Source organism: Hypomesus transpacificus, unplaced genomic scaffold, assembly GCF_021917145.1.
Source record: "Hypomesus transpacificus isolate Combined female unplaced genomic scaffold, fHypTra1 scaffold_27, whole genome shotgun sequence".
In the NCBI taxonomy this organism is placed as follows: Eukaryota; Metazoa; Chordata; class Actinopteri; order Osmeriformes; family Osmeridae; genus Hypomesus; species Hypomesus transpacificus.
Window position 1 is genome coordinate 2,625,151 of NW_025813796.1, and position 24,544 is coordinate 2,649,694.

The 24,544-nt window shown below is 43.2% G+C and overlaps 2 protein-coding genes and 1 pseudogene across 8 annotated transcripts; all 3 read left to right on the forward strand.

The window, feature by feature from the left end:
* Positions 1-2,008: 2,008 nt before the first annotated feature.
* On the forward strand, positions 2,009-10,513 carry LOC124463055 (annotated as a pseudogene).
* Positions 10,514-10,627: 114 nt separating this feature from the next.
* Positions 10,628-17,744, forward strand: marveld2a (MARVEL domain containing 2a). 6 transcript variants are annotated; one of them, XM_047015029.1, is made up of 11 exons: positions 10,628-10,718; positions 10,894-10,947; positions 11,547-11,643; positions 12,233-13,222; positions 13,354-13,574; positions 14,027-14,062; positions 14,322-14,479; positions 15,120-15,291; positions 15,817-15,867; positions 16,284-16,431; positions 17,656-17,744. In XM_047015029.1, exons 4-10 carry the CDS (start codon positions 12,250-12,252, stop codon positions 16,401-16,403), a joined length of 1,731 nt encoding a protein of 576 aa, XP_046870985.1. In that variant the 5' UTR covers positions 10,628-10,718; positions 10,894-10,947; positions 11,547-11,643; positions 12,233-12,249; the 3' UTR covers positions 16,404-16,431; positions 17,656-17,744. The 6 variants fall into 6 exon arrangements, with proteins under 6 accessions (XP_046870985.1, XP_046870987.1, XP_046870984.1 ...); XM_047015031.1 differs by lacking the exon at positions 17,656-17,744 and having other exon boundaries at positions 11,547-11,656; positions 16,284-16,566; XM_047015028.1 differs by lacking the exon at positions 17,656-17,744 and having other exon boundaries at positions 16,284-16,566.
* A 10-nt stretch (positions 17,745-17,754) lies between these two features.
* oclna (occludin a) lies at positions 17,755-24,318 on the forward strand. Of its 2 annotated transcripts, none has more exons than XM_047015041.1 (9): positions 17,755-17,843; positions 18,316-18,396; positions 18,728-19,382; positions 19,495-19,662; positions 20,714-20,838; positions 22,429-22,614; positions 22,801-22,972; positions 23,207-23,248; positions 23,535-24,318. In XM_047015041.1, the coding sequence occupies exons 2-9, from the start codon at positions 18,344-18,346 to the stop codon at positions 23,631-23,633; spliced, it is 1,500 nt and encodes a 499-aa protein (XP_046870997.1). In that variant the 5' UTR covers positions 17,755-17,843; positions 18,316-18,343; the 3' UTR covers positions 23,634-24,318. The 2 variants fall into 2 exon arrangements, with proteins under 2 accessions (XP_046870997.1, XP_046870998.1); XM_047015042.1 differs by having other exon boundaries at positions 17,756-17,843; positions 18,313-18,396.
* The last annotated feature ends 226 nt before the right edge of the window (positions 24,319-24,544 follow it).

Sequence of the window (24,544 nt, forward strand, 5' to 3'; positions counted from 1 at the left end):
TCAATTTACCCCACACTCACCATTTTAACAAACTTTCTTCATCCAGCAGTTTAGAGCTAAAGTCATGCTAACAGTATAGCCTCACTCTGCAAAGTTAATTTTTTGCAGGTGTCCTTTTTATAATCCAGCAGAGTGCAGTATTGAACTAATGCGGTTAACAAAGGCATTCACAATTAAATTAAACTAAATGTAGTAAGGTAAATAGTGAAATGATATACGTTATTTAGAAACAAATTGGCTTACAACCGATATTCAGTTGCTTTCAAAGGGGTTGCCTAGCTAACAGAATGACAATATAGGGTGGATATACTTTCAGTAGCCTATAGATCAGTGAACTTTGTTACATAAATTAATGTGTTTACTGATGTCAAAACTATGGAGCTAAAAGAGTGACAGTAAACTGAAGTATTAAAAATATAAATTGTAATTGAAACAACAGGTATTGGGACTGAAACATTTTCAATTGTAAAAATAAAATCTTGCAATCCTACTCCTTTATTTTGTTTTGATATTTTTATGCATCATGGTGGGTTTTTCAATTTCAATCTTTACACATTTTCTTGATTTCAGTTTTTTTTCAATTACAGTTTTTTTAAGCTGTCAGGATTTTTACAATGTCACTGGTTTTCAGTTTCAACTTTCTGGTTTTCAGTTTTCTGTCAGTGTTTCGGCGTAGAGGGGAGGGGCTTGAGGGGACTCATTAGGTGCGTTCGACATGGACTGCGGCTGCATTAAACGACCGGCGAGAGTAGCCGCTTGCAGTCGGGGAGGAGTTGAAAACGACTTTGTAAAGTCGGACATTCCAGCTTCTCGTGGTTTGCTGCGTTGATGTCAGTCATGGCCGATTAAGCGCTGTTTGCTTACTTTACTTTATTTATAATTTAACTTAGTCTTTCCGTTAGTGAAGAGGTTGACTAAAACCCTTTCTTCAACACATTTTTTATTCAATTAAACTTTTTTGAGCGTTGGCGAAACTGAAGGTGTCCGAATATTCCAAAACACGCGTCAAAGTTGTCGTGTGTGAGTCTGGCCAATCATGAAATAGCTGTGTCGTCACTTGAACCCGTGCAGTTGCTCTTGAGAAAATGCGCTCGGCTACACAGCCGGCAGTTCTCGAATCGATCTCACGGTACTTTGATGGCGACGTCACAGTGACGTGTCCTTGGCGTCGTCTCAAGTCGGACAAAAAGTCTAACCAGAATGCACTTTTTCAAGTCAGCTGCCTGCAGCCGGCTGCGGCGCCGCATGAAGTCGGGTCATGTCGAACGCACCTACTGTTACCACTACACATGGTATCCTCTCTGACTCCGCTTAGGAAAAAGATGGATAGCGATACATTTATGAATTCACGCCCATTAACCCCTTAACCAAATTAGATGTTAGCTTATGTTGTCACAAGTATCTAGCAGTTTTAAGAAATAAAATTGGTGATTGGTCGGCGAAGATATTAAGGCAGTAGCCATAGGAATTTAAGTTCCCATATTTGGACTTGCTGGCTGGAAATGGCGTGTAGCCTGCAAAGATGGCGGCGATCCCAAATATGCAACAAGGCGTGACGTATCGTTAACCTACAGTGACGTAACTTCGCCTTCTCTAATATACAGATACTGTAGATTCAACTTATGAGGTAAGACCTTTCACCTCATTTTGTCTCAAGGTTTCTTTCATATGCGCTCAAATTTTATATGGCATAAGAATTGAATGGGAATAGCACAGACTTCATGGTCAGTGTGAAAGTAAATCCAAATCACTGTCTCACTCAGGATAAAAACGACAATGTCAGACAAATTAATCTAAATGTATTTTTATTAGTCATGAGTCAGAGGCCTGTATTAGTTTGTAACAAACTTCTGTTTTCCAGATACCTCCAATAATGTGAATTGTTTCCTCCATAAGGGGAAAAGAAGGTGAGGGTTCTCGCACTCTCAACTTTCACAGAATATTGTTGGATCCACTTAACCTTACTCAGAACTACTCAATGTTCACGTTATTTAGGAAGCCCCTCACCATGAGAACAGACACGGAGATGGCCATGTACGGCAAGGTTTATCTCCGTAAGCCTGAGAAGGAAAGGATTGAAGCCCAGAACAAGCCCTTTGATCCCAAGGCTGCCTGCTATGTGGTCGATGCTAAGGAGCTGTACCTCAACTGTACCATCATTAAGAAGGAAGAGGGAAAACTGTAAGTCAAAATTCAGGGTGCTTGCTTACATATCACTCAAAGAGCTTACATTAAACAGTCTGTTTCTAAACATGTAGTTCAGATAAATTTACAATGGTAAAGCCTAATTGACGTCTGTGAAATGTATGTTTGTATGTGAGTTATGGTATGTTCAGTTTTTTATGCTTCTGTGTTTTAGAGTAAGGAATTCATAGAAGACGAGGTCTCTTTCATGAACCCTCCCAAGTTTGACAAGATTGAGGATATGGCCATGATGACCTACCTCAATGAAGCTTCTGTCCTGTATAACCTCAAAGAGCGTTATGCAGCATGGATGATCTATGTGAACATGATATAGGTTTTATGTTATAAATCAATGCAAAGTCAGAAATCTGCAAATGGACAGTAACAAAAAACAACATTTAGAAATATTTTGCAGAGAAAGTGATATCGCTTGTGGTATATTTGGGGTGGATTCAGTCTAACTTGTGCCACAGTGAACCCCTACAAGTGGTTTCCCGTATACGACCAGGAGGTTGTAAACGCATACAGAGGAAAGAAGTGCATGGAGGCTCCACCCTATATAATCTTTGTCTCTGACAACGCCTATCAGAACATGCTAACTGGTATGGAAACTCAAATATGAATTATTGATATGATACCCTACATTTCCCACACACGTTTCTGACAAACTGTAAACATTTTACAATTTTGTGTGCCTATCTTGTCTTGAGGTTTCTGTTTCATACCAAGAAGTGTGCTTGTTGTACAACATCAGTTATGGATATGTGCTCTAGTTTCAGATTGGGAGAAACAGTCTGTCCTGATTAAGTGAGTTAGTCATATTTTACAATTAAAATACATCTACAACCACCTAGAGATAGAATTTGAGTGGCAATGTATGCTATTTCTATACATATTGTAGTATATCTTAACTGTGATTGCACAATATTTTCATATGTCCCAGTTTTGAAACCAAAGCTATATCAACTAATGGAGAATCTGGTGCAGGAAAGATTGTCAACACCAAACATGTCAGTATTTTGCAACAATTGCAGTGTCTGGAGGAGAAAAGAAAAAGGATGCAACACCTGGTAAAATACAGGTAGGCTACTCTGAGAGTCCTGTGTTTTAGATTTATTAGGATGTTTGTATTTTTTATTGGTCTGTAAGATATAGATGTTTGTCTACTTCAGGGTTCTCTTGAAGATTCGATTATTGCAGCCAACCCTCGGCTGAAGGCTTATGGTGACGCCAAGACAGTGGAGAACTCCTCTCGTTTTGTAAGTGGAATACACATTGCATAGTCTGGTCAGTCTTCAAAAGTATTTTCTCTGTTAAGTCCCCATTTTAACCTTAGTCAATTTCTTCTTTAGGGTAAATTCACCAGGATTCACTTTGCCACCACTGGGAAACTGGCTAGTGCTGATATTGAGACCTGTAAATTGGGTTGACAATTCACAAAAGATGTGACAAAATCATACATTGGTTTGGAGTTTTCAAGCTCACCTATGTCTACCCTTTCGTTTCCTCTCAGATCTGCTGGAGAAGTCCAGAGTGACCTTCCAGCTGCCCAATGATAGAGGTTACCACATCTTCTACCAGACGATGACCAACCATAATGATTACCTTCCATTACTTATTTCTATAAACTTTTTTGCAATTGTGACGGACCAATTTTCATGACACTCGATCCATACGCATTATAGCCTGTTAACCAAACTGCATGCCCCCTCCCCACAATTTTACAGTTTAAAATGTCCTCCAATCATTTTCTTTTTTTTATTGTGAGCTAATTTTCAGACTGCTATTGACATCCTGGTCTTCAATTCTGATGAGAAGATGGGCATCTAAAAGCTCACCGGCGCTGTCATGCACTATGGCAACATGCACTTCAGACAGAAGCAATGTGAGGAGCAGGCTGAACCTGATGGAACTGAGGGTGTCTCCTCCTAAGCACAGAAATAGAACAAAACTGACAGTGCATATCAAATATATCTGGACTTGTTAAGTTCCCTGTAATTCTAGCTTCTAGCAGAATTTACAAAGACAAAATTATCTTAACCCTTGTGTGATGTTCTTCTTTTTGTTACTTACTGTTTGCCGATTTGGTGGACTTACACCATTATTGGGATCACCCATAAATTCATATTAATTGCTGTGCCATGCTAGCCTGACGTTGTCATACTCATAATTCTAGTCAGAATATGAGTCTGAAAACTCTCCGTTGGGCTGTGACTACGGGCGTGTTTCAACCGAACTCGTAAAACAAATGCCTCTTCGCTCAATTGGATAGACCTACAACCAATCAGAGCAACGTAATATGTTGTTTGTTGAAAACAAATTCAACCCAAGCGCTCTTTTGTGACGTTGTTGATTACGTTACTGTTGATCATCTGTCCATCATCGTATAAAGCCGGCCCTGTCAATTTCATTGGTCCGTCCCAATTCTGGTTTTCTGTAGTTGTCCCCAATACGAGACCCTCCAGACCCAACTTCCCGAACAAATTTTTTTGTGGGCGGGGAGAAGTTGGGCTGGCAGCCAGGCTAGTGCCATGCTGCCACAAAAAGGTTCAACTCAGGGATCTTACTTCATAGGCTGAAACAAAACCAGAAATTAGGTAACAAGGCTTTCAAAAAGGTTGTTTACTCACACCAGTCCTACAATCATGCCTCACCTCCAATCCTGTCCCCGCTAGTCCTCCTTTGTGGTATTCCTCTTAACCATCCCCAGGTGTGTTACAGCACACCGTCGTGGGGAATGTAGTCTGGTCAGCGTCCACCATTGTGGATTGTAGTCCCGCATGACATCGGCCACTGGAGGGGGACATATCCTACTTTATTATGTCTATGGACATATCTTCCATCCAGAACCCAGGCTCTTGTGGTATCACAATAGTGACAGATGTGAATAGTTTATCATCATTTCAGGAAGCTACAGCGCATCCACCTTGACCGGAGGCCATAATTTCTTCAAAACCAGAATCCGATAATCTGACTGATGCTGAGGAGAGGCGTGAAGGCCTGATCAAAAGCAAGATCCAAGGGTTAGGGTTAGGGTTGGGGGGGTGCTGGTGATGAATCTTGCCTAGGGCGCTAAATGTGCTGGGACTGCAACTGATTTCATACATCATAACCCTCATTTATGATGGACACATGTTGTGTCCCTGCAGGTGAGTTTGGTCGTCAGCTTGAGGAGAAGGAAGCCCTGGTGTCTCAACTGACCAGAGACAAGCAGGCTTTCACCCAGCAGGTGTAGGAGCTGAAGAGCCTCTGTAACCCCTCTGTAACCTCTGTAACCCCACTGCACATCTCTGATCACTACTTTATCCAATTCTCTGTCTCTCTCCCTCCAACCCCTCCTACCTCCCCTCCCCTTGTAACTTTCCGGCGCAACCTCCACTCCATATCCCCCTCCCACTTCTCCTCTATTGTAACATCCTCCCTCCCATTGACGAGTTCTCGTCCCACCCCACTAACACTGCCACCGACACCTTGCTAACCACTTTAACTGCATCACTTGACTCTCTCTGTCCCCTGTCTACCAGGCCTGCACGATCTTCTCCCCCCTGCCCGTGGCTTACGGATGTTATTCGTGAAGAACGGTCCACCCTTCGAGCAGCTGAGAGGAGATGGCGCAAGTCCAAAGACGGTCTGGACCTTGATAAGTATCACTCCCTCCTTAAATCCTTCTCTTCTCACATAACTGGTGCCAAAACCCTCTACTTTCTTAACAAAATTAACTCTGCTTCAAACCCCCACAAACTTTTCTCTACCTTCTCCACCCTTCTTAACCCACCTCCCCCACCCCCTCCCTCCACCCTGACAGCAGACGACTTCTCCTCCTTCTTTGAGAAAAAAGTCGCCGACATTAGCAGTCGGTTCCCTAAACCCACCTTTCCTACCCCCTCACCCTCCATCACTGACCCAACTAAATGTCTAAACTCCTTCTCTCCCCTGTCCGAGGCAGAGCTCTCTGACCTCATTCTCTCTCATCGCCCCACCTCCTGTCCCCTTGATCCTGTCCCCTCCCCTCTCTTTCAAACCATCTCCCCCTCTATCATAACTTTTCTGCTCCATGTTCTAAACTCCTCTCTTACCTCTGGCACCTTCCCCTCTGCCTTCAAACAGGCCAGAGTTACCCCTTTACTCAAAAAACCCTCCCTTAACCCTGCCGTCCTCCAGAACTACAGACCGGTATCATTGTTACCCTTCTTTTCTAAAACAATTGAACGTGCTGTATCTAACCAACTGTCTAACTTCCTTTCTCAGAACAACCTGCTCGACCCCAACCAATCGGGCTTCAAGACCGGCCACTCCACAGAGACTGCCCTCCTTTCAGTCACCACTGCCCTCCAGTCTGCCAGAGCGGCTTCCAGGTCATCCGTCATCATTCTGCTGGACCTTTCTGCGGCGTTTGATACGGTTAACCACCAGATCCTGCTCTCCAGACTTTCTGAGATGGGCATCACTGGCACTGCACTCCAGTGGATCTCATCCTACCTGTCGGGAAGATCCTACCAGGTCTCCTGGGGAGGCAAACTGTCAGGCCCTCGCCAGCTCTCCACTGGTGTCCCACAGGGCTCCGTCCTTGGTCCCCTCCTCTTCTCTCTGTACACCACCTCACTTGGACCAATCATCACCTCCCATGGCTTCTCCTACCACTGCTACGCTGACGGCACGCAGCTGTACCTGTCATTCCCTCCGACCGATCCGGGGATCTCAGCTAGGATTGAGGCCTGCCTCGCAGACATCTCCGCCTGGATGACTGAGCACCACCTCCAGCTGAACCTTGCCAAAACGGAACTTCTCATCATCCCGGCCAAACCCTCCATCTCCCATGACTTCTCAATCACCCTGGGATCTGCGACGGTGACCCCCTCATCCTCTGCCAGGAACCTTGGGGTTACCATGGATGACGAGCTCTCCCTCAAGGCCCACATTGCTGCGGTCTCCCGGTCGTGTAGATTCACCCTCTACAACATCCGGAAGATCAGGAGATACCTGTCTGAGCACTCCACCCAGCTGCTTGTCCAAGCACTTGTCCTCTCCAAGTTGGACTACTGCAACTCACTGCTCGCCGGTCTCCCATCATGCGCAACCCGCCCTCTTCAGAGGATTCAGAACGCAGCGGCCCGCCTGGTCTACGATCTACCCAGACGCTCCCACGTTACCCCACTCCTCATCTCCCTCCACTGGCTACCCATAACGGCCCGCATCAGATTCAAGACCCTGGTACTGACCTTCCGAGCAGTGAACGGGACTGCGCCCGACTACATCAAGTCTCTCCTGCAGCCTTACACCCCCACCCGCCACCTACGGTCTTCTTCAGACAACCGCCTGGTGGTCCCACCTCTCAAGACCGCCCGGTCCCAGCACAAGCTCTTCTCCTGCCTGGCACCCCAGTGGTGGAATCAACTCCCCACCTCCATCAGAGACACGGACTGTCTCTCCACCTTCAAGAGAAGGCTCAAGACGCACTTGTTCCGGGAGTACAATGGTACTTAGGAATGGTTTGCTGAACCCAACGCTAGTTTCCTCAAGGATCACAATGACTCTTGCTTAGACTGTTTCTCTTGTTGGTTAGTGGTAGCTGATTTAAACTGTTGTATTCTATTTTAGTTAATCCTATTTTTATTGCTTTCCTACAGGTACACCTGCACTTAGAGATTAATGTTGTGTAATTTTAACTTGTTTAACTACATGCTCTTATGGTTTCTTCCCTTTAGCACTGTTTTTTGGTTGTTCACAATATGTACTTCTTGTTTTTGACTACCCGCAATGCTGTGGGGCTATCTTGTTGTTATTATCAGTGACCTATGCACTTTGTAAAGCTCTTTCTTGGAAGTCGCTTTGGATAAAAGCTTCTGCTAAATGAATAAATGTAATGTAAATGTAAATGTAAGAGGCAGATTGAGGAAGAGGTCAAGGTAACAGACTCAAACATATCTCGATTCCAGACGAGGCTCTTAGACTTTCCGGTATCTTCAATTGATACCCTGCATTTAAAGTGTAGTGAACTATTCCATTCTCTCATTCTGCCAGGCAAAGAATGCGCTGGCCCACGGCGTCCAGTCTGCTAGACATAACAGTGACCTTCTGAGGGAGCAGTTTGAGGAGGAGCAGGAGGCCAAGGCAGAGCTGCAACAGAGCATATGCAAGGCCAACAGTGAGGTGGCTCAGTGGAGGACAAAGTATGAGACTGATGTCATCCAGCGAACTGTGGAGCTTGAGGAAGCCCAGTTATTAGCTAATTGTTGATTTAATGCTGTCCACTTCGTGAAATACTAACATGTATTTTCAAATGAAATATTTAACACTAAATGTATTTTATTGCCTCAACTAATAATATTGTATTCAAACCACACGAAAAATCTGGCTCAGCATCTGCAGGAGGCTGAGGAGCAGATTAAGGCTGTCAATACCAAGTGTGCCTCACTGGAGAAGACCAAACAGAGGCTGCAGGGAGACGTGGGGGACCTCATGATTTATGTGAAGAGGGCCAATGGTCTGACTGGCTGCCAACCTTGACAAGAACCAGAGGAACTTTGACAGGGTAAAGCAGGCCAAGATTATCTGTCCACTGACATGATACATATTGCACAATATATCTGATACTACTTATCAAGGATAAAACCTTGATTTCCTATATGAGCTAACTAAAGAAATGTTGTTCCTGAAAATCTACTTGATCATCCTAGATTTTGACAGATTGGAAGCAGAAGTTTGAAGAAAGCAAGGCAGAGCTGGAGGGGTCCCAGAATGAGGCTCGCTCTCTCAGCACAGAGCTCTTTAAATGAAGAACTCCTATGAGGAGGCATTAGAATAGCTGGAGACTATGAAGAGAGAGAACAAGAACCTGCAACGTGAGAAAATGCGAACTTTGTATTCCCTAAATAGGTAAATGTTCATGTTGAATGAATAGAGGCACACATTACATCCACATCTCTGAGCAGTATTCCGTTCAAAGGTTTGTAAATTATTTATTTAGGGAATCGATTTATTTTGTACAATTGCATTAACAACTTACTTTGAATGTGCAGAGGAGATCTCTGACTTGACTGAGCAGACTGGAGAGTCTGGCAAAAGCATCTCTCAAATTCCACAGCAAAAGACTGTCCGCAACTCTTACTTAGTTATTAGAACTCTCCTATTGCATCTCAGGCTGCCATTATGGCTGAGGAGCTGAAGAAGGAGCAGGATACCAGCGCTCATCTTGAGAGGATGAAGAAGAACCTGGAGGTCACGGTTAAAGACCTGCAGCACTGTCTGGATGAGGCTGAGAACCTGGCCATGAAGGGTGGCAAGAAGCAGCTCCAGAAACTAGAGGCTAGTGTGAGTCTTATTTCCGTTGTCAACAATATTGAAATAAACAGACACAAACATAGTGCTTTGTTTTAGACAACGTAATAAACATTACATTTTTATATTCAGTATTTCTAACTTATTACACCTCTGAAATGTTAAAGTTGCGTGAGCTTGAGACTGAGCTGAAGGCCGAGCAGAAACGAGGGGGAGATGCAGTCAAAGGAGTGCGCAAGTACGAGCACAGTCAAAGAAACTCATCTACCAGGTAGGAACATTTTCTCCTCCACACAAGTATAGCTGTAGGTAAATCAGTAAAGGATGAATTATACCACAGACTGAGGAGGATAAGAAGAACATTTGTAGACTTCAGGATGTGGTGGACAAGCTCCAACTCAAAGTGAATGCATACAAGAGGCAGGCTGAAGAAGCTGTGTGTCATGTAGTGAAGCAATAATCCTCTCTCCTCTTTTATGCCCTCCCTTAGTTTGACAAATAGTATACAGTATACATATGCATGTAGGCTATGTCCAACCCTCTTTACCCTAACTCTCAGGAGGAGCAAGCCAATTCCCACTTGTCCAAGCTCCGCAAGGTTCAGCATGAGTTGGAGGAGGCTGAAGAGCGTGCTGACATTAGTGAGTCCCAGGTCAACAAAATCCGGGCCAAATCCTGTGAACCTGGAAAGGTAAATAGCCTACCTTTCTAATAGGCATTACAACACAACTAACCTTAACTGTAAAAACAATATCAATAACTGAAAAAAAGGGGGAAAAAAGCGAAGATCTTGAAGGAGCTTGAAACATATCACGTTAAATGTATTTTCTTTGAAATTCCCCTTCAGGCCAAGGAGGAATAAACCTTACCAAACGGCTGTCTAGAGTTTTTCCTGTATATCTTAAAATATGATATCCATGGAAACATTCCAAACATGTAATAAAAATGCGAGCATAAACTACGACGTGATGTGTTTATTTGTAATCATACACACATTATTACCCTGTTCATTGTTTCTTGTGTCTTTATTATCGATACCCAATTCCATAAATTAGTCATCGGTATCACTTCCTCAAGGTGATCCAATTTCCCCGGACGTTTTTCTGCTACAGGTAGGTGCTAGGTTGTGTTATTTGAAATGACGTCAGGACCCGGGATGGGCTAGTCACGTGGTGAGAGTCTATGCGAAAAATAAAACCTGTGTGGGTTTCAGAATATGGGAGAAATCGCCTCACTATTGAGGAACCAAAGTTAAGGTAAGTAAACTATTTCAGTAGTCTACAACGTTCTAATGCTCATTTGCGGAACTGACCTGACAATGCCTAGAGCTAGTTGTAAAAGTAGCATATTATTACGTAATGAGAGGTTACTTTTTGAGTATTGGTGTCGTAGTGAAGTTGCAATCCTTATTATAACCTACTTTACATTTAGTCCTCCAAGGAGGTCATGCATCAAGAAGGCTTGGGCGACTCAAGAAAGCTAATGGTAATCTATTTCTATTGATGCTGTAATATAAGAAACAACAACTCCAATCAAACATTGATGAAGGATAGACTGGACCTGTCGTCGACTGGAAGCACTGAATAACTTGCCCTTTGATACTTTAGGCTGCGAGAAATATGGTGCCTCAGGAGCGGAGTCAACTTGATTTCTGTATTCTTGTGGTAGCAAATTACACTTATGTATTTTTTGAATCCGTTAAACTGAAGTAAATTGATATTGTAACCATATTAATTAATCATTAACCACACTGTTCATTTAGTCATGGTTGAACAAAAATTGTGGAAAACCGTTTTAATTAGCCTAAATGCTACAGATGTTATGACCCTGCTAGGTTTAGCCTAGCCTGAGGCAACTTTTTTCCGTAGCCTAAACAATATAGTCCATGTCAGTCATCACTTTGCTCAGGGTGCGACTCATACGAATTCCTTTTTGGAAATCATTAGACTTCATCAACAGCTAATAACATTCCACTCACTAGTGTGTACTATAGAATGGCTTTTGAATTTTAAACGGTTTGAATTTAGACTCAATGATGTGCGTGTACCTCGTGTTATTTGAAAACCAACAACTTGTCTCTGCAGGTGATTCCTGGGTAAATGCTTATGTATGTACAGACAAGGTTTGCATTCTGACCTGCAAGCCAATGTAAGTCGAGCTGAGTGACTGCGTGTGAAAGAGGTATTCAAACACAGTATGTTTATACAGTATATACATATTAATTAAAGCCACCTGTGGTCCATCTAAACAAGGGCACTTTTGGGAGATTTGCTTTTTGGATAAGCAGAAACACATTTTTGTGCTGCCACCTCTATTAATTTACTGAGGCATCAAAGGGTGTAGCCTATCAGGTGCAACTAGAATCTGAGGTAGTTCCACATGTGGTTTGCTTTGGATAAAAGGCATAAATGTGGTTGTGGCACAAAAATGAATCAGCTTGCTTGGTGAGCCTGCTGTCTCATGGTGATGGGAATAGTCTGTAGGATGCAAGATTAGCATTCATGGTTATAGAATAACATTATGCTGCATGTGGGGCTGACTAAAGGTGTCAATGGTGCATTTCTGGTAAATATGGTATCAGGGATCACTTAAATCTTTCTTGTGGTGTCATTCTATTAATATATATGTTTGCTAATCATGTTTGCTAATGTCACTATAGTATCAACTTGACCTAGAGAGATAAAAACAATTATTGATGATTTGTAACGATAGTTGAATCTCCCATTTTTATATTGTGTATGTGTGTGTCTGGATCTTCCCACACCCTCAGGGCTCATCTCCTTTCCCATGTCCTCTGGAGGAGGCTTGTACGGCCGCACTGAGCGTGTCCGTCATGTGCCACACTATGACCAGGTCCCCCCGCGCTCCCCACAGAGTGACCACCTCCATGATCTCCAACCCCTGAGTCAGCTGGATGCAGAGCTAGCTCTGAGCTCCGACCCCTTACCACCTCCCCCCCTACCAGACCACCCCCCTGTGGGGCCTGAGTTTGACTCAAGTGACAGCAAGGATAACGTTGACCCGGAGGCTGACCCATCTATCGACATAAAACCAGTCCACCGCTTCATTCCAGACTCCTGGAAAAGCTTTTTCCGAGGCACCAGCGGGCGTAGCAGTGACAAGCCTTGGTCGATGCCTGGCTCATCCTCCAATAACAACAACAACAGCAGCGAGGGTGTGCGCTGCTCACCCCCCCACTCGCCCTCTCTGCCGGGGTCCCACCGGGACCCCTATGGGGGGTCGAGTAGCAGCTACAACTCCCGTAAACAACTATTGGGAGGTGGGAACCACCCAGAGTCCATTTCTGGGCGGACTTACCGTACGGGTTTGACCTATAGCGAGCGTGTGGAGGAGTATCATCAGCGCTATGACTACATGAAGTCCTGGGCGGGTCTTCTGAGAATTCTGGGGTGTGTTGAGCTGCTGTTGGGGGCAGCGGTGTTTGCCTGTGTCTGCGCGTACATACACAAAGACAACGAGTGGTTCAACATGTTCGGCTACTCCTCTCCTGGGGGTACGTATGGGAGTTATGGAGGAGGAGGAGGAGGGATGTACGGAGCAGGCATGGGCGGGTCTTACTACACAGGTCCAAAGACTCCATTCGTGCTGGTGGTCGCAGGCTTGGCCTGGGTGGTGACTGTGATTATGTTGGTGTTGGGGATGACCATGTACTACCGCACAATCTTGTTGGACTCGTCCTGGTGGCCCCTGACCGAGTTCACTATAAACCTGGTCCTGGCTGTGCTCTACTTGGCCGCAGGTGGGTCCCACTGTGCAACACCTCTACTGGAGATGGAAAACTGGCCTTCCTGTATTGACCCTATGCTCCTATCGTGTCCTTTTGCTCAAGCTGAGAATCTCCTAAACTACGATGTTCCTTGTTCCCAACAGGTGTGGTGTACGTCAATGACATCACCCGCGGAGGTCTTTGCTCGTACCCTGTGTTCAACAATGGCATCAGTGGGGCCTTCTGCCGCACTGACGCAGGACAGACGGCTGCCATCATTTTCCTGTTCTTCACCATGTTGATCTATCTAATAGGGGCCTTCGTGTGTCTCAAACTGTGGAGGCACGAAGCGGCTCGCAGGTACCGCGAGAAGCACAGTCAAGAGGTGAGGCTCCTTCTTTTTGTCTGGATATTCGTAAGTGAAAGTGGTGGAGCAATACCTGAGACACACATTTCAAGTCACTCCCAAATTTGCATAGCATTTGCTTACATCATGGTTATAGACGGTACATGCTCACGTGTATCTACATTCTCTGTTATCTCTTGGGGATTTTCTCCACTCTGTGTTGACAATTACGTAGCTGAAAAGGCTTGTGAGAAAATCGTTTTCCTTTGAGAATGTCCATTAGAAGATGGGGCTGTCATGGCGAGTTGCTATGCTGTCTTTGTTTAGTAGCACAGGGACTTTTTTTCCCTTCTCCATAATCTACAGTACAACATAATACATTGTATTGTACAGTGTCTGTTGTACATTCTTTGAAATACATAATGATAATTTACATAACACTTGATTTTGCTTTTGTGTGATATATTTTCTTGTATTAACTTTTTGTCTAGATGCAATCGAGAGAGTTGCCTGGAACACGAGTTTTGGTAAGCGTTTTATTAATTTGTTACTGTTTCATGAAATCTTTTAAAATCTGCATGTCAGATTAGGTGTTAATAGGAATGAAACCTACAATTAAAGGGGAACAAGACAAACAGAAAGAACTAGACTGACGGAAAACAGATTCAGGTTTCTTTCAGCTACGTTATTATCCCTTTTAGCTCAACAGATGACCCATTGAGTAGAACAGTTTTGAATCAGTCCCTTCTCGGGGATACCCATAATCTCTGATCCTTTCTCTTCCAGATTGTTCCAGATCATGATCATGGTATTCCTGAGCAAGTCCAGCGTTCCACTGTTGTGCCCATCCAAGCTGTCCCCAAGGTCGGCCCACCCAAGGTCCTACAAGGGGCCATTCCCTCAGGACACATCCCTAAACCAGTCATCCTACCAGACTACATTGCGTGAGTGTGGCATCTGTGGGAGCTAAGAGTTCGATTTGTGTGAAAACTAGCTGTGCATTTCAGACTTCATGTTTATATCTGCTTTAGTGGCCATAACACAGCTGCCATCATCCCGTTTGGATTGTCAAACAGTGTTAGTAGGTTCTCAGTTTTTGAGCAACAGTGTGATGTATTCATTTCTTCTAACACTGTCTTTTATATGATTAAAAGACTACAGCCACCCAGTCTTTGGACTGCATTTGCTGCTACTGGTAGCTGGTACGGGAGCTTATGGGCACAGACCACCCTAACACAGACCACCCTAGCACAGACTACCTTAACACAGACTATCGACTATCTACCCCCAGGCCATCAGGCTTCTCAACCAGCAACCTTAAACTATTTAATGTACATATTCATCGACACACCCTCTATTGAAACTGTATATATTCTCCATCTACACTGCTAGTGTTGATTGCTTTTTGTAGTTGTTTTATTTATAAAACATAAGTGATTTGGGTATTTGTATATATTTTTGCTGCTAGTGTTTTAAATAATGACAACTATGTAGCTGTTGTTTGCCATGTTATAATAATTTCACTGTTCAGGATGACCCTGTTATACTGTGCACACTGAAAACACGACTTTCTATGTCCTACAGTAAGTATCCAACCGTCCGCACAGACGATGAGCGTGACCAGTACCGGGCTGTGTTCAATGACCAGTATGCAGAGTACAAGGAGATCCACTCTGAAGTGCAGGCAACAGTGAAAAAGTTTGATGAAATGGATGCCATGATGCGTAGCCTACCACAGCAGACCAACAACCCCATGGTGATTGACCTTGTCCAGCTGTCATTCATCCACCCCGTTTTGTTTTGTGGTTCTATTCATATTTGGTGCTCTTACACTTTCCAAGTGTACACTTTCCAAGTGTAAGAGCACTGCAAGCAAGCTTCCTTCCATCATTTCCTCCCCCATACCAATATTAAAGAGGTACTTGGAAGAATGAAATAACTACTAAACAAAGTGTTGAGAAAAATCCTACTTTCATACATGTAAAAACTGTTTGTAGTTTTGGAGGAATTTGTGTTTACAGCTATTCCTTGAATTCAATTATTTCTAAATATACAGCACCAATGCAGAAATATGGTCTCTTGGGAATGTTTCACCCATTTTCTTCTTGTGCTTTGCCTCATTTCCCTCTGGGAACACGCCCAGATTTCCACAGGCTGTGTTCCTTCTTCCTTCCCCTCAGCTCACTTCCTCCTTCCATCATCAGTTGTTTCCTGTGTCCTGTACTTGAATGTCCTTAATTTGCTCCGAAATTCATGTTTTGCATCAAATTTCCTTTTTCAGGAGTATGAACGCGTAAACAGAATCCTCCAAGAGTACCAGAGAAAAAAAAATGTGAGTCCATCTTCTTACTTTGTCTTTCACACACTCTAAGGTCATTTTGACTATTTCAGAGTCTAGTCTGTTTTCCTGGGCCTGCCCCAAATTCTTTCCCTTTATCTCTGTACGACATTTGTTGGCAGGATATAGTTGAATGTCTGTGTACCAGTGATTCTGTTCAACCATTGTGTGAAGAATGAGCCAGACTTAAATGGGCGGAGAGTGCGTGTGGAAAAGAGAAATATATGAAGGGAAAAGAGACTGTAAAGGGAACAGTCCTACAGTAACAGGACTATTGTATTTATTTTTTAAACGGCGTATGTATTCTCTGTACCAAACTGATCTGATGCTATTTGATCATCAGATTTGATCTCTAGTACTTCTCTTATTTGGAATTCATTATGAATAAGCAATGTGCCCCTCAACCCTAGGACCCTACTTTTTTGGAGAAGAGAGAGCGTTGTGAGTACCTGAAGAGCAAACTCTCCCACATCAAGCAGAAGATTCATGAATACGACAAGATCATGGAATGGAACGATGGTTATAACTAAACATCTAAAGCCTCTTGAAGAGAAAAACGTGTGTGTATATCACAAGCATCTAAATATCTTAACAAATATGTATACACAGATAATGTTGAGAAGTTTGTGTGTGTGTGTGTGTGTGTGTGTGTGTGTGTGTGTGTGTGTGTGTGTGTGTGTGTGTGTGTGTGTGTGTGTGTGTGTGTGTGTGTGTGTGTGTGTGTGTGTGTGTGTGTGTGTGTGTGTGTGTGTGTGTGTGTGTGTGAATGCATGTCTGTATGTTGAGTAATTAAGTGGTTGGATAGATATCTGACCGAAGGGACCATTTAAGCAATGCTTCATTTTACTGAAATGATCTATGCAAGTCAAAGAGGTACTGTAAACATTCTGTAGCTATGGCCTTCATTTCACTCATTCATTTCAACTTCAGTGGGATCTTTAGTGGATTTGTACCTCCTAAAGTGTTAGGGAAGTGTAAAGGGAGAAAAGCTTTTGCTACATTCCAAATGACGGGTTATGTAAATAATTATGTTATGAAACCGTTATTAGTTAAATGTTTTTCACTGTCACTCGGATCAATGAGCACTGGATATATTCATGTTTTAAGCACTGTAGAACCTTTACCCCCACCGTTAAATTCGCTGTCAAATCACCTTCTGAGAGTCCGAGTTCTCTTTTTGTGATGTCCATTCCATTGTTGCAGATGCCCTATATAATGATCTAATCCATCAGATTCTGGTTTGTTTACATTTCTATTCTTCACTTCTCCTTTTTTTGTCAAATCATATTTCTTAATTAACAGATATGGATGAAAAGTGCTGATGAATTATTACAGAATGTGTTTTAGTGGCACCTTTTTATGTTTACCACATTGCCTATGTAGTGTTAGGGCACTTTTCCTATTAAACCCCATTGTAGCTTTAGCATATTTTTGAGTTGTTCAGTAGTATGTGTTCATGTATTCATTCTGTAAAAAATGTGTGAAAGGTGTAAACGTATCTTATACCTTGATGGTTTGTCCTCTGTTCTATGGCATTCCCATGTTGCCTTCTTGTGCTGTAAACATTTGGATGCAGATATATTTTTGAGAAATGCTAATCTGTGTTGTATTGTATTGGTGCTTAAAACTACAGCTCTTTGATTGTACCTTGTGTCTGATTGTCATTGTGTGCGTGCGTGCGTGCGTGCGCGTGTGTGTGTGAGTGATATCAAGCTGCCGCATGGTAGAACTGGATTTTTGTAGCATGCATAACATAGCTTAAACGTCATGTGTGTTTTGCAGTGCGCATTGTAGACAGCAGAGGACTGGTCAGGTTGGAGATGTTGAAATTAGAAACCCAACCAACCAATTACAGCATTTTTTATAAATGGGCGGGGGAAAGCTATGACGACGCACTCACCTAAACTAGGTGTGGTGTTGCTTCTATTTATGAACGTCGAAGTTTCTTTGCTTGCGTCGTTCTCAAACAGGTGAGAGTTTTGTTTTTCCATTGTAAAATACTTTGGTTAATTTTTTGCGTGCAATTTGAATTAAACTGTGATTGGATTGCATTTTGTGTTCCTTTCAATAGTGTGCTTTGTACACCTGTACCAACCTTAAAACATTTGTTTGTTGATAAAGCAACTGTGGTTGGATATGTGCGTTGATTTATTCTTTTCAATTAGGAGGCCATTCTAATCAAATATTAAAATGGTGTATGGCATTGGAGAGTGCTTTTTACTTTCTAAACAAACCAAAAGCATTAGCAGATGGCGGGGCATATTTTAACACAACAGTGGGCTACGTCGTTGATTTAATGTCGTCTAGTTTTTTGACGTTCACCTACAATTGGTTGAAATATTTTACAGGAGTAAATGTATGGTTACTGAGCAACTATCTTGAGTCACTATGCCCACTGATTAGGCCTCTGTATTTTCTTAACACTATTTTGTCTTCCAGCAGAAATTCAAAAGCCTCTGAGGACTGAAAAATGTCTTCAAAGCCCTACGGGAGTCCACCTCCCTACCAGTCAGAGCATGAATTGTGAGTTTGTTTACCTTAACCTAGCATACTTTTCTTTGTGCGTCCTGCATGATTCTGTTTTTGTAACATATCAGCTTTTGGCCTCATACATAGGTTTAGGGGTATTAGTGACATGTCAATTGGGTTAGTTAGGGTTAGAGTGAATGTCAATAGACCATCGAAACTTCCCATCCAATTATTCACCACAGAGCAGTGTTATTGTGTTACTATTTTTTTGTCCACACCAATGTTTAAGCATAACCCTAAGCCTTTGTTTGACCTAACTGTCCGTTTTAAGTATAATTTGCACAGAAACATGAAAGGAATTTGTCTTCCATGTGTGTCTGCGAAGTGATGAGCAACCTCAGCCGGCCTACTCCTTCTACGCAGACGATGAATTCCAGCACTTCTACCGCTGGGCGTCTCCTCCTGGAATCATCAAGATCATGGCCATCATTGTTGTTGTACTGAGTGTGGGTGTTTTCGCATGCGTGGCCTCTACACTCGCCTATGACTCCCAGGGAGCGCTTGGCGGGTTTGGTGGTGGTATCGGGGGAGGTGGTAGTTATGGGGGAGGAGGTGGTTATGGGGGAGGAGGTTACAGCAGCTTTGGCGGTGGAGGATATGGAGCTAGCAACGGTTATGGGTATGGTTCTCTCGGAGGGAACTATAATGATCCACGGTCAGGCAAAGGCTTTATGATCGCCATAGCGGCCTTCACATTCATCGCAGCCTTGGCCTTCTTCATCATCATAGTGTCCCGGCAGAACCTGTCAGAGTCCAGAAGGTTCTACCTGTCTGTGGTGATTGTGTGTGCCATCCTGGCTCTGCTGATGTTCATAGCCACTATAGTGTACCTGGTGGCCGTTAACCCCATGGCCCAGTCATCTAACTCTGTCTACGGGGCCCAAATTGCTGGCCTGTGTGCCCAGTACCAGCAACCACAGTCAAACGCGATGTTTGTCAACCAGTACCTCTACCACTACTGTGTTGTGGAACCACAAGAGGTGAGTGGGATGGGCCCCCAATAATGGCCAAATTGATAAGTCTTTTTATTTGTGTGGTGAGTAATTGTATATGGCGTGTAACTCCTTGGCCCATCTCCACGTCCTCTTCCAGGCGATTGCTGTGGTGTTTGGGTTCCTAATTACAGCCGCTCTGATCATCATGATGGTGTTTGGTCTGAAGACTCGTCAGAAGATCCGAAACTTCGGCAAGGAGAACATCCTCTGGAAGAGAGTTAAGGTCATCAATGAGGACGCCCCGCCCCAGGACGTGGAGGCTTGGGTGAGTGAGTGGGAATGGGTGTAGGGACAGTGTCCTGTGACAGTGTTTCGTGTAAGGTGCAATCAGGGCAGCCTCCTGCTAAGGATAGGTTGGACCGTTTGTCTGCTTGTGGAGTGCAGTAGAAGCGGGTCATAGCTGAAGTGGTTGAACTCGTTTAGCCAGTCTCTGGTCTATAGCAGTGGGGGAGGATAACTGGAGTTGTGCTCTCAGTTTCTGGGTGTGGTTTAGAACGTGTGTGTGTGTGTTGCAGTGGGGGCTGTGGGTCATGTGGTTTCACTTCTACTCAATCTGTCAAATGGCGGGTGGACATCCACAAGAGCACCAAAGTATAAGGTTAATTATCTTTTTCCATACTGCATTACCTTACACAGGACAATGCATTTAATTGGAAATATTTATAATCAAGGAATCAGTGTCTGAACTATTGTTAGGACCCTCTTCCCTTTGGGAAAGTACCAAAGTCATGATTGACAAAAGTTGGACGTGGATACTGTATTTTGTCAAAAACTAGGAGTGAATCAAAGCTTTGTTTTGGTATGCTTATTCTGGTATTTAAGTTCCTGGAAAAAGAGTAACTGGTTGAACCAGTATTACAAGTATACAGACTGCCAGCTATCAAACACTCTGGGAACTGCTGGAACAGGGTTACTGCAAGACTTGTTGCCTCCCACGACTCATTATATTATTGTTATGTTGTGAAAACAAATGTTCTGAAGTGTCAGTCCTATAGAGGCATCCCTTGGTGGGAGAATTGAGCAAATGTCCTTTGTTTAACTTTTTTCCGACAAGTCCAAGTTACAGTGTTACTATGTTGGCTATCTCACCAATAGTGGTGTGGCCAGACAAAATGGTAGTAATAATAATTTTATAACTGAAAGATTCTTGTGATTTAAAGCTCAAAGTTACTGTCAAAGGTACATTTATGTGGGAACCCCTTTTTGTAAAATGTATTTTCATTAAAAACTGTAGACAGTGTTAAAAAGAAAAACGGTTAAAAACTGTAGACAACTGTAGACAAACTGTAGACCCTTCTGTTTTGGTCTTTCCACAGGTGAACAATGTGTCAGGTGTTCCTGATGAGGGCATAGTGGCTGACTTCCCTATGAAGTTTGGGGGTTCCAGGAGCCAACTGGATGACAACAGCACAGACTACGACAAACCACCCATCAGTCCTGAGTGAGTACACAGACAGACGAGGCATTATAGGAAGAAGTTCTTTGCCAACAGACAAACACTGGTAAAGTGTCTTTGTCTTTACCGGTGTTCCTCAACTGCTCCAACCTCATAACCCACTTTTGTCCTCGGTCATTAAGTCACGACCGGGGGTAGGGCGGGGGATGTCCGTCCATTTTTGGGACGGAGCCGAGAAACACACGTCCCCGACGCACTACACACCAGCTCTTGTCTCACTTTTGGGTCACTACCCACCAGTTGAGAAACACTGGTCTATACTGTATTATTAAGACCAAGGTATCTCAGGTGGATTAACAACAGAACTGTGCAGCCTTCAATTGTTACATACAAAAATCTGTACTAGCCTGTACAGTGCATTGTACAGTACATAGCAGTACTAAGAAATGGCAAGTCACTAGCTGATCTGCAGTTTGAGTGAGCATGTCAGAGCTTGCTGGTGTGCAGAACTGAGTGTTCCATGAAGAGAGATGGTTCTCTGAGAAGTTTGTCCACTCAGAAGCAGTTAGGGCAGATCTGTCCCACAAAGACAGCCCCAGATATATTAGGCGGCTCCGCAAATGAGTAACTTGGCACATGACTGCAGTTGTACAACTGGTAATTAGCTAGAAGGCTAAGCCCAACTCCCTTCATGAGTTATCCATTAAGCTAAATCTATGTCTGTGAATTTGAGAGGTTGTCGGTGCCTTGGAGCATCCTTTCATTGTAATTGCGTCTCAGTGCCTTGGTCCCAAAAGTAGCAATTCATTAAATGGGATTGATTGAGAACCTGATTAAGTGTCCGGAATTGTCTTGGGAAGATAGTGGGTTAATTGAATTATTCAATTACCTCTTTTATTTTATTTTGTATACTTACTGTGGAAGCTAAACATGTTTGAAATTAAGTATTCCCCATTTCAGTTCTACCATATAAGGTTGAGAAGGGTTGGTTAAGAAGAGATGAGAAGGAGGGGATAGGGTGTTTTGTTGCTATCTTCCAGTGAAAGAAGACCATTCTACAAATGCTGCCAAATTCCCGGAAGTTCAAAAGCCATCTTTTTAAATGCCCTCCCATTGTAAAGGGACTCCAATGCTAATGAAACAGGAAACTTGATATGCAGATTTGTTTAGGAATGGGGATGTTCACATATTTCCAGATTATTCGACTGTGAGATCTTCAGAGAGGTTTTGGCTGTGCTTGTTTTTGTTCAGTGAGTAGTAAGATCACCGTTTTGGGAGAGAGGAGCAGGTAGAGATCCCTGTTATTAAGTAGTCACAATTGATTTGTCACAAAGACTCAGTTATATAGACTCTTCAACTGTTCCTTCCTCTTGCACAATCTTGTCATTGTCTCAAATACGCGATGAGTCATGGCTTATCTCCTCAAACTCGAAACTCGAAGCAAAACAACTTCCTTAAGTCAAGTGGTTTTGACTAGTTTGTCTATGAACTACTTTGTCTACATTCATTATTGATAGTCCAGTACTAGTTACATTTGTGACCACTACACAACATTACAGCCTTATACAAGCCTAGAAGGCTATAGTGATAAATGGAGCCTTTTACAAGTCTCTCACTCTCTCTCTCTTTCCACAGGCCCCCTGTAGAGTATCTCATGCCTTCACGCAGCAGCGCCCCCTACAGCAGTAGCTCAGAATTGGCCAGCTCGGCGGGGAGGCCCAAAAAGAGGCGGGCTAGACGACCTCGCCGCGCCAATGGACAGGAGCCCGACACAGACTATGCCTCATCCGGAGATGAGCTGGATGACAATGACTTTGACAGGTACGCTGAACCCCTGAGTCCCAGTCATTCTCTCACCTCGGATCACATTTATCTGCATTGTGCTTAAGAATGCCATCGCAGAAAATGCATTTGCTCCGATGCTGAACTAGCTTCTCTCCCCTTCCTCTTCCTATACTCACATCTACCTTTTTTGTGTAATTTTCCTTCCCTGGGTGCCACTGTTAGTGAGTTCCCACCCATAACCAGTGAGCAGGAACGCATCGACTACAAGCACGAGTTTGACCGGGACCACCAGGAGTACAAGGACCTGCAAGCAGACCTGGACGTCATCAATAAGAACCTGTCAGACGTGGACCGAGAACTTGATGACCTGCAGGAAGGCAGCCCCCAGTTCCTGGTGAGCAGAATGACATGACTCTCGTAAAACATTCATGGAAATGTATTAGAGATTCTACAAGTAATTCTCTATGTACAAGGAATGCTTTGGGGTTTAGGGGTGGAGTTTTAAGGCAGGGTCTCTTCCTAATGGATGAAAAAGCTATTAAAAATCGCTGGAAAAGCCAGAGAAGTTTGGCTCCTAAACTTTCAGCTACTTTTCTAATTTTATGATGTAATTTATCCGTATCTACAGGATGCCATGGATGAGTACAACAGACTGAAAGACTTAAAAAGGGTATGCATACACAATTGTGCCCACTGTTGTGCAGCAGACAAGCCCTTTTCAAGTCATCAATGTATTTCACTCCCTCTATTGTTTGTTTACAGTTTCGCACCATTACCTCTTAGAGACAGAATTGCAAAGCAGGCATTTAAGTTATCCTCTCATGCATGCTGCTAATGACTGATTATTAAATCCTCTCTATCCTTGTGTTTACCCTAAACCACCGTTGTCATGTACCAAGCCGTATCTCAGCTGCTTCAGACAAGCGCAGAAGGCTAATGTTCCTCCTCTTGCCCAGTCGGCAGATTACCAGATGAAGAAGCGTCGATGTAAGTACCTGAAGGCCAAGCTCTCCCACATCAAGAGGATGGTGAGCGACTACAGTCGTGGGGCCTGAAAGACATCGCTTCATCCAAGGTCATCCCTTGCCACACTCCCTGTTGAATCATCTTGGAGGATTCATTTGCAGCAAGAGAGCCTGCCAATCAAGCACTGTATACTAAACGGATTCTGGATAAACTATTCCATTCTGAAAAGCTATCCCATTCTGAAAAGCTATCCCTGTCCTTCTGAAGCCATGACTGGTGAGATTTCTGCATGATGGTTTTAGGAATGGAAATAATTGTATGTTTTGTGTATTATGCCACTGTTTTTGTATTCTTTTTTTAAAACTCAGACATTAGGTAATAGTTGACCCTTTTCTTCTATGCATACTAACTGTATTTATTTAGTCTCTTCCTCTGTAATTTGTCTGAATCTTTTGAGTGAATCATAAGTGCCAGACTCAGTATGACTTGGATCCTGAGTTGTTTTAACTATCACTAACATATCTTACGGATAAGGAATAAGTCCTTGTTTCTTGTTTGTATTCTACAATACGTTTTTACTTTTAAGCATAATGGATTGACAGTTGTAAATATGTGAATATGCTGTGATGTTGGTCTGTTTGTGTAAGTTTTGTCGTCGCCTATAAATTCTGGCGAATTCTACAATACAAAATAGCCCATCAAATGTTTTTAAATGAATTTGATTGTATGTGTGTAATGTTATTTCTTTTATAGAATAAAGAGAATACAACTTTTTAGATTTTTATTGAATTTTCAATCAAATTAAAAATTGAACACCAGTTCCTTCTTAATATCTAATCCTTAAACAAACAATGGCAAAGCAGAAGCTGCAAATTGACAAAGGACACGACTAGAGTAAATCTCTAGCAAAAACAGGAAGGGTATTACAGACACAGGTAAATTATCTAGTGTACCTGGAATAAGGTTTCTCATTCAAGTCTTAGGATATATATTTTTCATA

Excerpts from the sequence above, each read along its gene's own strand:
- marveld2a (XM_047015029.1), top strand. The coding sequence starts at position 12,250 with ATGTCCTCTGGAGGAGGCTTGTACGGCCGCACTGAGCGTGTCCGTCAT. Across the intron at positions 13,223-13,353 it reads TGTGCTCTACTTGGCCGCAG|GTGTGGTGTACGTCAATGAC; the intron begins GTGGGTCCCACT and ends TGTTCCCAACAG. Across the intron at positions 15,868-16,283 it reads AGTACCAGAGAAAAAAAAAT|GACCCTACTTTTTTGGAGAA; the intron begins GTGAGTCCATCT and ends CCTCAACCCTAG.
- oclna (XM_047015041.1), top strand. The coding sequence starts at position 18,344 with ATGTCTTCAAAGCCCTACGGGAGTCCACCTCCCTACCAGTCAGAGCAT. Across the intron at positions 20,839-22,428 it reads AAACCACCCATCAGTCCTGA|GCCCCCTGTAGAGTATCTCA; the intron begins GTGAGTACACAG and ends CTCTTTCCACAG. Across the intron at positions 23,249-23,534 it reads GACTGAAAGACTTAAAAAGG|TCGGCAGATTACCAGATGAA; the intron begins GTATGCATACAC and ends CCTCTTGCCCAG.